Source organism: Strix uralensis, chromosome 1, assembly GCF_047716275.1.
Source record: "Strix uralensis isolate ZFMK-TIS-50842 chromosome 1, bStrUra1, whole genome shotgun sequence".
Taxonomy (NCBI): domain Eukaryota; kingdom Metazoa; phylum Chordata; class Aves; order Strigiformes; family Strigidae; genus Strix; species Strix uralensis.
The window spans coordinates 123,269,322-123,287,139 of NC_133972.1; the positions used below are offsets into that span (position 1 = coordinate 123,269,322).

Here is a 17,818-nt window from a genome sequence, read left to right on the forward strand (position 1 = left end):
TGATGAGATAGGACCAAACTATTACAAGCACATTATAACTCATTTTGCTTTCCTAAAAAAAGTGAAAGATATCCTGAGACTTTTAAAGAAAACTAAAACTCTTTGCCCCTTGTAAAATACTAGATTAGGTTAAAAATTGTGGTAGCTATTTCTTTTTGAACATCAAGTAGCCACTCCACCCTACCTTCACTCAAACACAAACATCAGACTTTCTATCATAATAAAGAGAAAGCCAAAACAAGAAGCATTTGCCCTCCGCTACTGGAGATAACGGCCAAAACATACACTTCCCCTTCCTATGACTAATGAGATAGCTGGTGAAGTGCCACCAATCTTCAGCATATAAAGTGTAGAGCGGTTATAGTACAGAACTCAATTTTAACAGTATCTCTGTTCATATTTAAATATTTTACTTCAATGTGACCACTGGAAACATAATCCAGATACTGTCACTACTCTCAGTGTTCCAGTTCTGTATTAAGGAGACAAAGGGAAAACCCTGTACAATACATGTATGTTCTCCCCAAAACATGCTTTGCTGATATGGAAACTCTATACGTCGTGACTCAAACAGGTGTGCGTACATGCACCAGACTAATAGCATCTGTTCAGGTCAGTTCTGCAAATGAGAGGCACAATCCACGCAGCTGAAGCTTTGTCAAGCAAGGACAACAGAAGTCATTTAACAAGGGATACAAGAAGGCTTCTTTAGGCCAAATAACTTTGATTTTCTTTGACTTTACCAAGAAGCGCTTTGTCCATTCTTGCTGTTACAAGATTGACTGTTAATGCATGTATATTTGGCCAAAAGCCGAAATATTTGTATTTCCAGGTTATACCAAACCAACACCTCCTGTTTCCTGTAAATGCTTCACGCGTTATAATGGTTAACTGTACCTTTCCTCTGTCATTTCAGCCTGCCCCATTACTGCAAAGGCCTTAAACTCCTCCTGCCATTTAGTCTCTCCCCTGAAACCTCTGAGCTCAGAAGTTGACAGGGCAATGTGATTCATCATCTTGTTCTTATTTTATGAATTATTAAATATTTGTGTAATGGAGTAAGCATTGCAACAGCAACAAGAACATCACTGAGGCATTCTACCTATTAGGATCATGGACACCAACTGAAGTGGACCAAAGGTTTGTTTAATCAACATCTGTCGATGGTAGAGAATTCAGGATATTTTATGATCCTCCCCTAACACAGCACGTCTGCAGTCGATCAGAGAAAAGGAGGGATTTGCATCTTGACCTTAGTTGATACAAAACTTATATCCCGTGGCATGCAGTTTATTAATCTTTCCACTTATGTCCTAGAAAGACTTCCATATAACATCTGCTTCTGCTGAAATTACTAGCGACCCAGTCACTGAAATCTTTTGAGCCGATCTGAACCTGTAAAAAATATATACCTCTCTTTACTCTTACTCAGTCAATTGTCTCAGTATTATCTTCTGTTTGATGCCCTGAATTTTACTGGCCAGTAATATGGTATACCAGGTTAAAGAATTATTTTTTCTATCTGATTTGAAAAGTATCGCTTTTCAGTTTTGGGGAGCAGCCAGCTGTACTAACACTCTGCCGCTGTAAAATACCGCAATAAAATACACTTCATCTTACGCTAAGCTCAGCAAGAGCTAGCCTTTTGGCATTCCAAGTTATTCTTCACCTCATCTAACCCTTATGAGATCATGAAACAGAAATTACCATAAAGAGACAGAGAAGGCTGATTACCCAGATAAGACGACCATACTTTTCATTGTCACACTTAAGAGGCAAATTTAACAAGCAAACTGACAGTTTGCTACATATATCTGGCACAAAAGGAGTTGGCTCCTTGGGAAGGACAGAGCTACAGAGCTCAGCATCTGCCTATGTCTATCTTCTTCCCAAGTGCAAGATGCCAGTGGGTGGGCCAGTAGCCAGGTCAGGTAGGAACTGTTACTATAACTGCCTTGAAGAATCAGGACCTTTGACTAAAGGCAGGAGAGGAGGCAATTCCAAACTCCTCACAGGTGGACCATGACTTCCCACAGCAGTGGCTCAGTGGTAGCTCAGCTGGCATCCAGGAGAAGAAAAAAGCTGGTTCCAGCAGGTAAAGTTTCTGGCAGTTGTGGTCCATGAAGAAACGAAAAATTGACTTGAGTTTCCTGGAGGCAGGATACATTGACACTGTGGTGGAAGACAACATTTTTAAGAACAGACCACTTAGTGGATGTGACAATTGTTCAGCATTTAGCTACTTTATATGCACCATTTCATAATTCTTACCTAAGTCCAAATTAACCAGGCTCATCTTTCAACCCCTGTCACTTTGTTCTCTCTCAAAATGCAAGAGAACACAGTTCAAGGACCACAACTTCTGAAGGAGAACTTCAACAGTGAGGTGACTCAGGCAAAACAATGGGGCCAAAGGCAAATATGTTACAGGCTACATCAATGTGTTTCCATGCATTACAAGAACTGAACATCTTTTCAACATTCAGCTGGACACTCAGTCCAATGCCATGTGCTTAGCTGTTGCCCTATACCAGATAACACCTTCACAAAGCAGACCAGAAGACTGACAGCAGAAAATATCCCCCGAGCAACCTGGAAAGCCAACACTGAATTTTTCTTTTCCACACAGACATCAGGTAGGTGAACACCCACCCAGCTGTGCACTCTGAAGCCACCTCCACAGATGGCTGAAGTGACCCAGATGGGGACTGGCCTACTGTGCCACGACTGATCACATCTGGAGCACCCTGCTGTAGAGGCGGGTGCTGGGTAGGATGCTGCACACATTCTCAGCAACTGCTCTTTCCATGCTAGATTGCTCAGGCTGAGCACTGCAGATTGAGGCCATTGTCAGTTCAAGACCTGTGCAGTTTCTGAGTGCATCTTCAAATCTCTTCTTGCCCCTAGTATCACTGCTATCAGAGAACAGATCTTACACATGCCGCTTTACTTATACATGGAAAACACAAATGTTGCTGAAAGGGTTCAAGGATATTGTCAGAACCAATGAGGATGCCTAGAGTAAGGGGAATGTTTTCGTGAAAAGCAATATAATGCATTTTTCCATTGTTAAAATCTATAGAAACACCTCAAGTGCTTACGCTTCCTGTCAGCGTTATCAGATATAAAACATGTTTCTGTCACAACTAACTCAGAACTCTGTGGAGGATATCACTAGTATCAAAAATAGCATAGGAAACTTTGGGATGCGTAATCAAGTATTTTTTAAAAATCTGTTAGCAAAAATAGCAAGTTTCCATCAACCTCTCTCCTGCATGACACTTACAGTTTCGGTATTTCTGTGCACATATAAAGTCCATTTCCTATTGTATTTCCTATCTCACGAATCCTTTGGGAAAACCTAATTCATAAACAAACAATTCCCAGACCAGATAATTAAATCTCCCTGCTGACCCCTTTCTGTACAACCCAACAATAATAACAGAGACACAGTCTCTGCGTTACCATTCTCTGGTGTGTTTATGCTGTTTTAGTAATGATGTAATGGAAACAAATTGACATGCTATTATTATGATTATTATGCTAAGGACTGCAAGGAAGAATTGGTATTCTTTAAGGTTTTATTTTTCCATTCAAAAACAAAAGTCTTTCCAGGGCTTTCTAACCATTCACTGTTACAAAAGGTCAAAATATTCCATCAGAAACCTTAAAAAAACATGATACTTGAAAAAAGATTTTCTAAAACACTAACACAGCTAATCCATTTTGAGCAATGCCTTTTATGAGCAATGTCACAAGGTTACACACTCAGTCCTGTGGGTCCCTGTGTCTCTTGTGCATGGGAAGACAGTGACAGAAGTGACTATAGTTGACTACAGTCTTTGGCCTCCCATTCCCTCTGAAAGGCTGGGGAAGCCTCTGCAAGAAGGGCCATTCCCTTCTGCCCCCTTAGGACAACCATCCATAGCAACATGCATGGAAAGAAAGCTGGACTCTGCCCTCTTTCTCTCCGTGCTACCTGTGGAAAGGACGAGAACAGCTCAGAGTCATCTCCTGAGGTTGTCTAAAGCCTGCCTGATTTCCCTGAGCACCACATATTTCAGGGACAACACGTAAGCCGTTCACAGTCTGACTCCCCTAGAGCCCCATGGCTGTTTGCTGACTTTTGTCAAAAGTCAAAATCTAATCCTTAAACAGGTGTACAGAGTGGGATTGAAACATGAATGCACTTGAGATTTTGCAAAGACTGGTTCTCAGCTGGGGAGTGAGAGGAAGAGTAAGACAGGGAGACCTGTTTCAGACAGCAGCAGCTCGCTAACATGAGAAGTTTCTGAAGAAAGCAACCTGGAGTGTGACACCAAGTGCCTATCAGAGAGGTCAATGATCGCGCTTAAGATTGGTGAGGCAGTCTGGAGACATTTCACCCATGAAGGCTTTTAAGAATCAAAAAGGCAGCTAGCAATCCAGATCCTGAAAAGAACAGGGAACCCAGCAAGGGAGAAGAATGTGGCTATTTTTGCTCATTTTTGGAAGCCTGGACTTACCTAGCTTTGAAACCTCTTACATTAGTATGTTATATAGTGCACGGTTTTCCCATATAATTTTGGCATCTACACCAGTACATTAGCAATGGAAACAATTTCCAAAACAGTCTCATTCTTTTCTCTTCTCTTTGTCACACTTATGATTCATCTCCCAGCCTCAGCTTTGCATATGTAAGTAACTACAGGAGACCAAATAAAAACATGGGAGACTAGAAATCTATTATACAGAGAAACCAATGAACCTGCATCCTCTGTAATTCAAAATTCTGTTAGATTTGACAAAATCTACTTCTAAATTGTCATTTTCTACTGTCAAGTACATACAGATGGTTTGTCAAGGGTAGGGGTGAAAGACATAACTAATTCAGAGCATCTCTGAGGGCTCAATCTATCAATTAATATCTGCTGAGACTGAATTTATTATATCAAGCACAGATGAAAATTGTGCTGCAATACTACCTCAAGTCACAACACATAACTTTATGTACCTCTTTGTGTGACCATGTCATGCCCAAAAGCTGTGTAGCTGCCATTTTCAATGGATACACACCTACAGCCCTTCACAACACCTCTTAATGTACATATTAAAATGTTCCATTATCTGGAGATTCGAAATCTCCAACAAGTCTGTTATTCTTACAAGACAGCTTCCTTAAATTGAATTGGTGCCCCAGGGAGCCTCTGCCTCTTAGCTTAGTGGTCATGTAGCACACAAAGGAGTTGTTATGGAGACTGATGTCTTCTCAACAATTATATGGTGTAATTAGTGTTGGATGCTACAAGGTAACTATCAAGCTGTCTCCATGGAAACTACCCGAAAACCTATACTGTTAAGGTTTCAGCTACTGGTCTTTTTTACAGACCCTTAAGATGCAGTTAAGAGCACACTGCCTTATCTGCTCGTCAAGCTCAGCTGAGAAACACATTTTCTTTTCCAAGGTATTTGCATAGTCCCCATGGTGACTCACAGGAATCAAATATATGTGACAAGAATATGTACATATTTCATACAGTGAGGACCAACCACAAATCAATACAGATTTTAACCATTTTTAATTATCTTTATGCCTATGTGCATGCATATCCACATGCATAAGAGTACACAAGGTGCGTAGATGGAAGAAGCTCACTTCTACTCTTATGAACCCCTTCTTGGCATACTTGAAATCTTTAGGGTCATGGAAACTCCCTCTCTCAGATTAGAAACGCACTTCAGACCACAGTGGTGCCACGGAGAGCACCTACCAGCAGAGTCCGGCCAGGTCTAGCACACAATTCTCCCTCTCTCCCAGGGCTTTGGCTTGCTGCTTCACAGATTTTCCAGATTGAGCAAGCAGAGATCTTGAGACAGCCTTACACACAGTGCAGGATCTTTGCCGAATGAAAACGTACTGTGTTTATGGAACTCCAGTGGGAGTTTATGACATTTTTGCATAAAGCTTTATGAGGTCCAAGACAAGAAAGCAATGTGATTTTTAGCCAAGAATCTCACTGTCACTTTTGCCTGAGCACAACAGCATGCAAAGAAGACACTACTTCAGTCTACAGTATAACCAAGTGGGTAAGTGCCAGATAACCAAACACATTCTTGTTCTGATTATGATATATGTATTAGATTTTTAAACAGATTTTTTAATCCAGAAGCCTCTCCCATTAGGGCAGAGATGAACAAGGAGAGCCATTTGCTTCAAAAGGTACCAATGGCTAGACTCTTTTAGAGTGCACTTATTTCTGCAAGCCCTCAGCAGAAGTGAGGAACTGACATTCCGGACCAGAATATTTTATAGCACTTTCATGCTAAGCAGCAGTGAGAGAGGAATTAAGAGATATACAAAAAGGAGTGCATGCTTTAACAGAGGCTTTAAGACTGCAAAAATGTGGAAAAGCATGAATTTGTTTTATTTCTCTTGGTTGGTTTACCCCTGGAATTAAAGCTGATAACATTCTCGTGTGAACTGCTATCTATGGAGAGAGGTGTAGTGAGCATAACCAGGCTGGGAGCCCCAGAAGACTTGCAGTTGTGGCCTCTCCATTTTATGAGAAGCAGGAAAAAGATAATTTCTGCTTTAATAAAAAAATCAGTACTTTTCCAATCTTTAAGAGGGGTATCATCCACTTTTTTGCACTGACATGAAGATGGATCTAATCCATCCATTCTCTTTAAGAAACCATGGGGACCAAAGAAGCAGATACACAGACACAAAATATAAAATCAAAGACTACAGGAGGCAATTCTGAATAATTGTTATATATTTTTGGGGAAGACTAACAGTGCTGGGGTAAAAGTACAGTGGGCAACAGTCAGGTACATAGGACCCACGGATAAGATACCCTTTCAGCCACTCCTGCAAAATTACTTTCACAATGTCTGGCAGCCAGCATTAAACATAGGGTGACCTGGGGAAAACACTTCTAAAGTTAACAAACAAGGAACCAAAGCAGCTGTCAGGGGATGCTTTTATGTATCAGGGAGCCTCCAACACTGTTTAGATACACTAGGGATTACATAATGGTGCATGGGATAGCCATATAGAAAAGGATTGCATACTCCTGGTAAGATTCATCTAAATTTTCTTCCAACCAATGCATAATACCAAACTAGTCTAAAACTCAGTGTAACTTGATTTCAGTTATCCAACTTAATTTCTTCACATGAGGGAGGAAGAAAGAGAGAATCCAAAATCCACTCATCTTCCCATTTATTCTTCTTCTTTATAACAAGCTGTCTCAATAGGTTCCTACAGGAAACAAGCTGAATTCTCTACTACAAGTTTATTAGGATAACATGATAGGGTAATATGAATTCATAAGTAACGAGTATCTTGCTGAAGAAAAGTTCTGAAATACCATTTTCCCTTCTATTCATGATTTAAATTATTTCTGCTGCTTAATTTATCGAGATCCTAACAGGTTTCATCACCAGATACAGATTGGCAGCCTTAATCTAAACAAACTCACTGACAGCACTGTTAGAGCTCATTAGCGTTCTCACCAGATGCTTCTGTCTGTATATATGAGCATCTCCAGTTTTTCTTTCCAGTACATAACCCATGATACCAGCATAGTTTTCAAATTAAAACAAGAAATCTCATTACAGCTTCAAATCCTTGCTCTTCTGGGGATTAAATCTGTGCAAGGCTACGACAAAGCATTCCATATTTCTTGGGCTTCTTAAAAGCATTTTTTTGTTTGTTTTACAGATCACTTTAGGGATTTTTTGGCATTTCTCACGAATCTGTACAGATTGACTAACACACACACTATTTGCTTTCACAGCAAAAGTGCAGAGAGCATTTGTCACTATAAATACCACACAGGATGATATACACAGATGAAACCTGTGCTTTGTCCGTCTCTGCACAAAGCAATGCATTGACACGAAAGCTGTCAGAAATCATTACGGGGAAGAATTAAAAAAAACCTCATACATTGATTAAGTGGCCACAGCCAAAATATCGTAAAAACAAGTTATGACCCAGCTCCAGTTTTTAAGTGAATGAAAAATTAGAGGGCAGGGAGGCCAAATATGTGGGCTTCACAAAGAATGTCTCCTTGAATCTGCAAAGCAGGCCCAATCCGATCTCATAGTTAGTTTATTGGTCTACCAGCACTTAACAAGAAATGCAGTGGTGGCAATGATCTCAGCCTCAGCTCATCAGTCACATAGGTACAAAGCATCCAAATGGAAAACAGATTTTCTGATTCTCTGTACCTCCCTAGAGGCCTGTGCTGCTGCCTGAGGACTACAGCATTCTCCTTTCTTGGCTCATTTGCAAGATAAACATATTCTGGCTTCAAATGCTGCTCCTTTCCAACTGCTGGTGAAAACTCCAGTCAGTCTGAGAGATTAACAGGATGATCTAGGGCACTACTCAATCCAAGAAAAATGCTCATGTGGGAATGCAAAGCCGTTACTGTGACCAGAAGTTTTTTTTCCACTGGATCTCCTTCTGCAAGTCCAGATTCAAATACTTCCTATCTTTATTCTTTATCCACATTAACTTCCTTCTCTTTTTTTTTTTTTTTTTTTTAAAAAAAAGGGAGTGACACACTTGGATTTAAAGAGATTTTTATAGTTAGTATAGTTAAATACTGCTTTTCTGCACTCACAATGACTTAAGACTGAGACAGTGCTTATACCCAGGCAACATTGGGCTGGATCAGTATGTAGTTTTAACACTTCCAAACACCTGCAGGAAGCAGCATTAGTGATCAGATAGATAGGACTCTTCTTACCCACTCCATACGTAAATTTATAGTTCCTTATAGCTACATTGTGAGACTATATGTAAATTTATAGTTACCTTCTGATAAGATACCTTGTGAGAATTTTGTAAGAGCTGGTAGATCAGCCCCTACCCTCCTAGGCAAGCTCCAATTCAGCTCTTGCTTTCTGCCTGTGTCTGTCTCTGCAGTCTCTTTTGATCCCTGTTTTAAAACTCATGTATAGTGTTCCCAAATTTTTCAAACATTCACTGGCTTCTAACCCAAAATCAGCTGCAATTCAGCACTTAGAGCCGCAGTTCCTCCATGCTCCCCATGCTGCCTCAGATGGGTATGACTGGGCCCTAAAATCATACTTATAGAAAGCTTTAAAACATTAGTGAAAGACATTAGGGAAACTGCTAGATTTGGTAAAATTATTAGTGCTACAGACAGATCTCACGTCCTTATTACTTATTGCCCTCTTTGAATTCAAGACAAAACATATAATTTGAGCACTGGGTTAGAAGCTACAACACAAAAAGGACTAATTTGCTCTGTTACAAAAACCTTCCTAAGTAAGATAATTAAACCATGCACATTAACAAGCACAGACTTTTAAGCCTGAAGAACAGATTAAATTATCACCGTGACATGGACAAATTTTTAGTTGCTATAAAGGCACGTAATTTCATTGACAACAGTGGCTAGAACAAACATGTCTAACTTATGTCTAGAACTGGCCAAAACCCCACAAATCTAGAAACTCTTCAAGTTTGGGAAAGCTTTGATCCAGTCCAGACTTTGTGGCTCTGATCCCCTTCAGCTGGAAAGGACCCAAATCTGCTTAAAATATATTTCACAACACATCTTTGCCTGAATATTTTTCAGATAGGTCATAAATACCACATGAACCATTTCTCCTCATCCACAACACCTACTAGCAGAGCCAGCTATTCCCATCTCCAGCCCAGAATGTCAAACAAGAAAAGCAAAAAAAAAAAAAAAAAGATGCAAGAGCAAGCTTTAGATCAGTTGACTTGCTACGAAGAAGCAAGAAGAAAGCCAGGGTACTAAATCTGCACAGTCAGAATGTTTGGAAGAAATTCAAACTGGTGAGAAACTCTATGTGACTTGTACAGTGTGGAACAGCTTGCAAAGCACAAAATGAGCCATATCACTCCTTTTATGTTATCCCCAGAAAAAACAAAGACTCATTTGACTACAGTTTCTAAACAAATATATTATGCAAGTCTACTTTTTTTTTTTTTTTTTTTGGTAAGGTAACAGCTTCATTCAGTGTAGTAGGAAAGCTGTGATCACAAACCACGTAGGAAGGTTGTGGTTTTCAGATGACCTAGCTGAGGGTGATGAAACAAAGTAAAATCTAACCAGGGAAAAGGAGTCTGACAAGCTCTTCTGACTCCATTGACCACTGATAATTTAACAAATGAGCTGTTAATAACTTAAATCAAGTACAGCCAGACCCTATATACACAGATCATAGGATAGTTCCAGTAGGAATGGACCTCAGGAGGTCAGTCCGGGTTGCTCAGGGCTTTGTCCAGTTGGGTCTTGAAAACCTTCAAAGACGGAGACTGCACAGCCTCCCTGGGCAACCTGTGCCCCTGCCTGACTTGTCCTCAGGCTGAAAAAGTTTCTCCTTATACCCAATCTGAACCTCTCTTGTTTCAACTTACGCTTTTTATTTTACACCCCCCTCCTACCCACCATGCACCATGAATAGCCTGAATCTGTCTTCTTGATAATTTCTCCATAGCTACTGTTTGTTAGGTGCTCCCAAAGCTGTCTCTCTTCCAGGCTGAATAAGCCTGGTCCAGCAGCCACTCCTCACGAGGCAAGTGCTCCAGCCCCCTGACTTTCTTGGCAACCCTCTGCCAAACTCACTCCAGTTTATCAATGTCTTCCCTGTATTGAGGTGTGTGCCTAACACAAGGCTTCCCATTCCAGATGTGGTTTAACAAGTGCCGAGTAGAGGGGCATGATCACTTCCATGAATTTACTGCCTGTGCTACTGTTAGTACAACCCAGGATACTTTTGGCCTTCTTAGCCGTCAGGGCACACTGCTGGCTCACGTTCAGCTTGCTGTCTACCAAAATCCCCAGGTCCTTTTCTGCAGAGCTGCTTCCCAGCCATCCAGTTCTCAGCCTCTATTATGGCCAGGGGCTCCTCCTTCCCATGTGCAGGGCTTCACATCTGTCCTTGCTGAATTTTGTAAGATTTTTGTTGGCCCATTCCTCCAGCCTGTTCAGATCCCTCTGAAAGACAACCCTTTCCTTCAGTGTTATTGACTGGTCCTCCCCGTTTGGAGGACTGACTCTTCAATAAAGATGTTAAACAGGATGAGTCCCAAGACAGACCCCTGTGCTACTCCAGTTGTCACAAGCCTCCAGTTAGAGTAGGAATCATTAACTTCTACCTTCTGAGCCTGATCATCCAACCATTTCTTTACCCATCTAATTGTCTGCCCATCTAAACTGTAACAATCTAATCTGGATACAAGAACATTGTGGGAGATACTGTCAAAAGCCTTGTTAGTGTCAAGGCAAATGACATCCACCGCTCTCCCCTGCAACGATAACAGTGGGAGTTCTGGTACTGAACTTGAGCGAACTAGTTTTAACTCTTGGCTTGGGGAAGACACACTGGAAAAAATGGCTGGTGCACACACTCTCAGAGGGAGTATTCTCCAAAACACCTTTGGGATTCAGCAGGCCAAATCCTTAGCTGCAGTAATCAGCCCAGTTCCATTAAACTTAGCCTATATACAGTATTTCATTTTAGCTAACAATCCTGGCTCATTATGCACCTGGTATTTGTTGCCTCAACTCTACGTGCAGGTTGCACAGACAGGCCCTAGGAGCATCAAATAGGAATAGCAAAGAAAACTAGGGAGATGCAGAAATTCCTCAGTTCTCTTGGGAGAAGCACAGATCCACTGTGTTCCTGTGACAGTCTTTCGCTTACCTTTGCAAGGAAACTCCATGCTGCATATTGCCCTGAGGTTGTGCTGCTTTTTAGCTTCACTGTGTGCAACATCAGAAAGAATCCCAAGAGGCCACTGCAAGGGATGGGGAAAACTTGTTAATAAAGTCTCTTAATTTCAACTAAGCAACCTCTTACAGGCACCTTGGTTTTCCTAATGCAGAACTGCGGTGTTAATCCCATTTGGAGAAAGCAAGCTGGTGGGCAAAGATCTTACATTATGGTCCAGTACATCTCGAGTTTTGTTCAGTCTGTGACTAGAGTCTGAGTAAAGTCTGATGCTTTTATGGTTGGTCTCTAATGAACTTGCATAATCAGAAAAGTAGAGATTATTGGAAACATGAGGTGAAATATTAACTTCTGGCATCGAAATGGCTCTGAATAAAGGCAATGCTAATTTCAACAGGAGCCACACATGTTTGGCAACTAACTCACTTCAACCTCCACAGAGCCTTAAACTGAAAAAATAACCACTGGAAAGTTTCTGCCTGAAGCTTTCAAGCTGTTTAAATTTCATGAAGCCTAAATTCTAATTAGGAAGTCAAATACATCTCTACTGTATAACAAATAGACAGATGACTCAATAGTGCTGGGAACAGAATAGTCCAAAGCTCTCTGCTGACAAGGGAATTTTGATTCTCAAATCATATAGGACAGTAGTCCCCAATGCTCCTGTAGCCAAGACTACTCTTAAGGAAACTGTTCCACATCTCACTGGACCTCACATATCTTACAAGCTTTGGCTCTGGATTTTGTTTCACTTGTGACATACTTACAAACTACTGGTTGTGAACCAGTGAAATAGTGTAAACCAGCAAGCAGGGAATAGAAAGGACTTCAAAATATGTAAGGCACAAATTACTGTGTGGCTGGTTGAGAGGCATAAGAGATTACAAAGTACCGTGGGAAGCTGCATGGGAAAGGAGATAGGATCAACACAGCATAGAGTTGGTGAGGCAAAAAGTGCTTTGGTATTTGAAGAGGGTATGCTGTTCTGGATAGCGACACAATGCAGTTGGTCCTCTCTCTGCGATGGCCAGAAAGGTGGAAGATGGCGGCTCCCCAGGTCAGAAATTCCATGCTGGGCTCCAGCACCTCAGCCAAGTGCTGTTCCCTGTTTTACCTGTGGCAAAGTTGCATCTCAGCCACATGTCAGCACAGGTGGTTTTGATACACCAAACAGTAGGGTAAGATAACTACCCAGGAGTAGGAGGTACTAGGATTTCTTACATTGAGCCATAACACGAGACTCCAAAGGACTATCCACTGTGCCTGGAACCAGGAAAGCAGATGCTGCTTTGATGATAAAAGATAGGTCCAAACTGAGCTCCTTGTTGCAGAGGATGAAGTGCTGAGCAGTAGAGCATTCCACTCTGAGAAATCAGTGAGTTCAATGAGTCAGCACTGCACAGACTTTTGAAAGTCCAGTAGCTGGCTTAAGTTTGTTCCACATCATCTGCCCTGCTGAGAAGGGCTTTTATTCAAAGTGATTTGAAGCTGCTTAGTGTAATTCAGAGATAAAAAGTGAAACAGCTAATTATAATACCTGAACTATTGATGCTGCAACACCAATTTATTTCATTAAATAAATGGAGCACTTTGCACCTTACTACTAATGCTTCAGATGTTCTGCACAGGTAGTAGATTTAGCTGTATCAGTTACCCTTACTTCACATTGTATATATTTTCCTCCAAATCCTTTGTAGATTAGACACCTCTAGTGTCTACTTTGTAGACATACTTGTAGACACTAGATTACAATACGCAGGAGAGCAACTGAGATACTTGTTTCTCCATCTAATTATTCCTTTCCACTTGCTGTAGAGTACAGCGCTATCTACTATACATGTACTGAAGCTGGGGCAACGGAAACAGAAATGGGAGGCTACAACAGTGGTAAAATTCTAATGAAATGAAAGAGGAGAATATCTGGGCTAGACAGATACCTGTTAGTGCCTGCAGTTAGACCTTGCCTTCATGAAGAAATCTACCTATCATGGACCAACTTATTCATTAATACCTAATTGCAAGTTACTTGTAAGTGTGGTGTCCTGGTTTAGCCAGGATAGGGTTAAGTTTCCCCAGCAGTGGGGGGGAGCTCTAGCCGGGTTATTCAGATACCATGCCGACGTCACATCCTGGCAGGTCACATTTTTCCTGGCGGGGAGCGCGGTGCACGTGTGGTTTTGTACATCGTGCTTCAAACTGCTGTATTTGGTAGCTATTTTGCTCTGTTCACTGCTATCACTATTACTGTTATTGTTGTTATTTGTTGTGTTGCTATTGCATTGTTGTATTAAACCTTTCCTTATTTCAGTCTTGGGGCTTTGTATTTCACTCCCTTTGTGGGGGAGGGGCAGCGGCCGCGTGGTCTCAGACCCCGGCAGAGGCTAAACCATTACATGTGGATAGTTCACCCTTGAAAAAAGTTACTTTCATACAAAAAAACTATGCACATAGGGAAATTATTTAACAATCACTTTTAATATTCCTTTTAATGGAAAATCTGGATACAAGTATGAAAATCCCTAACAATCGGGAAATATTTTTGCCACTAGTTAGCATGAAAATATTTTTTCCCCTCTAAAAAGAAAATACTTCCATTTGGCAAAGGACCAGAAAGGAAAGATAGGAATAATTTTTTTTGAGATAATTAAGACCTATAGAAAACATGTTTACATTGCCCTGTGGGTATTACACTATTGGGCAGTGAACTTTTGTTACTCAAAATACAGAAATGCTTGTTAAAGCTTTCCCCTTTTACCCAAAAAAAGCATTCTGCCAAATAACAAGATGTACAGGCAAATAAATCCATGTACACCCATATACTGCTGAAGACTACTACTTTGTAATCACTGCAAACAGTAAGTTTTAAAAGGGCTAATCCAACTTGAGAAGCATTTGAGAGATGCTATTTATCAAAGCTTTCCTACATTAGGTAAAAATTATTTTACTGGCAACTGGGAACTCTCCTGATCAGAATGCACTCACCCAAACAAACACATACACTTCCAGCACATTTGAATCTCAGACCTTCAAATGCATATCCACAGACACATATTCTCTGCAGTTTTACTGGCTTATGCCAACAGAAACTAGTATAACTAAGGTTTTGCATGCTCCAAAATTTTAATTGACAGTCAAGGTCAGAAGTCAGTGGGATCTCTTATTTTCAAAACATTCACATGTCTTGTTATGCAGAGGTTACCTGGCGCAGCAGCTGCTATGAAACCTGTAGAAGTACAGGAACGGAAAGTCCAAGGCACTGAAGAGATCACCTGAGGGACAAAGCAATATACTCAGTGGAACATGGGAAAAAAAATTACCCACTGTTACAATCAGGGGAACAGGAATTATATGAACATTACTAGTTCAACATTCCTTTGAGCCTTTACAGCTGGCTGACTTTTCATTTATGATGCTTTCCACATTTCTCGTGTGTTTAATGATTTCTCTGACCTTGCTTCTAGACAGTTCCTGCCTTGGTTGAAAAAGGGGAAAGGGATACATAAGAGTATTCTTTACTAGTATAGCTTAAACAACAGTTGCCAGTGGATAGACATGCATCATATCCACTTCTTTTATACAGAGCTCGTGATAGGTCCTACTGAAGCAACAGGAAACACAGACATATGTTGGCTGCTTCCCCCTCTGGGATTTGAACTCTGTCACACAGAGTAAATTGAGAGGTTTAAAAAAATTCTCCCAGATCCAAGCAGAGCTCTCAAGTACTTGTATTTGCAGGAACCTGGGCCCTGGTTGCTCTTGATAGCAACAATTCCCAGGAGTTCTCCAGCCTTCAGGTTCTACAGATTCAGAGGAAGCTCCATCTTTCACTTTTGAAATGCAGCACTATTTTGGTTAACACGTTTGTCTATCCTGGTAGGGGAATGCTATATACACAATATGCACCACCAGGCAAAAGGGGGAATTTATGGTTATTTAAATGCTTCTTCTTCTGTTTTTCTGACTGAGCAAATGCCTAGTGAAAGCAACAGATAAACATCTTTTTCCTTCTAACTATTTAAACATCAGTATGACAGGAATATTAGCCACCATCAAATACTCAATTTCTCCATTTTTAGCCTTTGATCTTTTGTTACTTCAAATCCTGCCATGGGCTCAAGCAATAGGATATATCTTATGAAAGCAACAAAACAAAATCTCTGCATAGCATTGAGGGCAGTGCGGAAAAGGAAACTCAATTCTATATGGACTGCTGGGACACTGCTCTGAAGAGGACATATTCACCTAGGAAGTCTTTGTTTTTTACCATGCATCACCTCAAAAACTGTTCTTTGTTGCCTGTCCCATGCTGCTTCTTTGCAAAAGGCAGCTAAGAAACATATTAGTAAATACGATGCAAATTACACAGTGTTATATACCCTTCTCTCATCTTCCTACAGGATATCACATTATTGGTCATATTCCTGTTGAATTCCAGAGCTAAAATCCTACAGGGTTTGGCCTCTAAAGACATGCATGGAAAGGAAAGGCAATATGGAAACCTAAAAAAGGAACAACTCAATCCACTTTACCTGCTGGATGGGATGCAGAGGCCAACAGCACCACACTAAAAAATAAAAAAATATTAATTGTATACTACAGAATTTTTGACATGGCCTGAACATTATAAATTGACAGCTTTGTGTTTGTTTTTTCATGGTGGAACTTAATGCAGTTAAGTAGAATAACCGAGGCATAAGTATCAATTTAAAAAAGAAAAAAAAAGTTGGTTGGGAAGGAATCTCTGGGGTCACGCAATACAACCTCTCACCTGAAGCAGGACTATCACCAATATTTGATTATGTCCTCTGTGGCTCAGTCTCAAAAACCTCCCAGCATGGAGATTCCACGCCTCTCTGGGTAACTTGTTCCAGGGCCACCCTACCCTTGTAGTGAAGAAGTTTTTCCTGATGTCTTGTCTTTAAACCACCAAAGCTGCAATTCATGGTTGTTGTTCCATATTATACCATCTGCCACTCCTTAGAAGAGTTTGGCTCTGTCACCTTTGTAACTCCCTTTCAAGAAGGTGTAGGCAGTTTTTAGGTTGCACCTCGGTCTCCACTCTGCCAGTCTCAACAAGATCAGCTCCTTCAAGCTCTCCCTGAAGCAGGCTGTGTGCTCTGGGTCCCTAACAATGTCAGTAGCCCTCTGCTAGTTCTTCAAGTTCTCAGCATCTTCCTTGAATTGGGAGGCCCAAAACTGAATACAAAGTATTCCAGCTGCAGCCTCAGCAATGCTCATAATAACTGCTCTCGATCTGACAGCCATACTCCTTCTAATGTAGCCCAATACATGGTTTGCCTTAGTTTGCCATGAACATGCACTACTGCCTCATACAGATTTCAGCATTCACTGTTACCCCCAAGTCCTCTTAACAGACTTGCTGTTCAGCCAGCTGGTGACACCACTGAGAATCTAGAGAGAACTGTACTTGTGTCTAGACTTGAGTGTCTCTCTGTCCAAGGATTAATTGCAGCTGTGTGCATACTGATGTCCACTTTATAGGGATGAGCATATATTGCATACGAGTCAAATATAGAGTCTTACGCACATGACTGTGCATGCACTGCACATTCACGCCCAAAATGTCAGTTAGAGAAAGGACAAATGCTGCAATTAAATAAGTTTTTAAAAAGGCATGAAAATAAAACCAAGTACCAGACAAATTATGCACACTTTTCAGAAAGATACAAGCAAACAAGAAAATCAGCTGTGACCAGTTCTTTACCTGGAGTATCACTTAAGATTTCTGAGGTCCTACACAGACTTTATCCTCTGAGTTTGCAGTACAGTCTGTACAGAGCCTCTTCCACTGTTACTGATTCTTCCAGTAAATTTCTGATTTTTTTTCCAAATTTTTTCATTCCATGTTGTTTACAAGGTTAGAAGGCTACAGAAACATATTCTGGGGCACTGTAAGATGGGAGAAGCATGCATGTCTCTAAAGCAGAGCTACAGCTTCCTCCAATTACCAACAACATACATCCATGACAAACACAAAGGACAAGAAGGAGAAGGAGAAAAGAATATCTGGAGAGTTTGCTTCTTGATAAGCACTCACTTACAAAGGTAAAAAGACATTCATTAATGTTATGAA

At 40.8% G+C, this 17,818-nt stretch overlaps 1 protein-coding gene across 6 annotated transcripts in view; it reads right to left on the minus strand.

Moving 5' to 3' along the window:
- The window catches only part of TMEM241 (transmembrane protein 241), a 61,351-nt gene that overhangs the window by 17,276 nt on the left and 26,257 nt on the right, over positions 1-17,818 (minus strand). For 3 of the 6 annotated variants that reach the window (XM_074879564.1, XM_074879572.1, XM_074879550.1), the window contains exons 11-13: positions 16,254-16,288; positions 14,924-14,993; positions 11,698-11,791 (exon numbers count right to left, since the gene is read on the minus strand). In XM_074879564.1, coding sequence (XP_074735665.1) covers positions 11,698-11,791; positions 14,924-14,993; positions 16,254-16,288 — 199 coding nt within the window. Of the gene's footprint in view, positions 1-1,970; positions 2,173-11,697; positions 11,792-14,923; positions 14,994-16,253; positions 16,289-17,818 lie in introns of those variants that run through there. The other 3 variants (XR_012630296.1, XR_012630294.1, XR_012630299.1) reach the window with 2 other exon arrangements.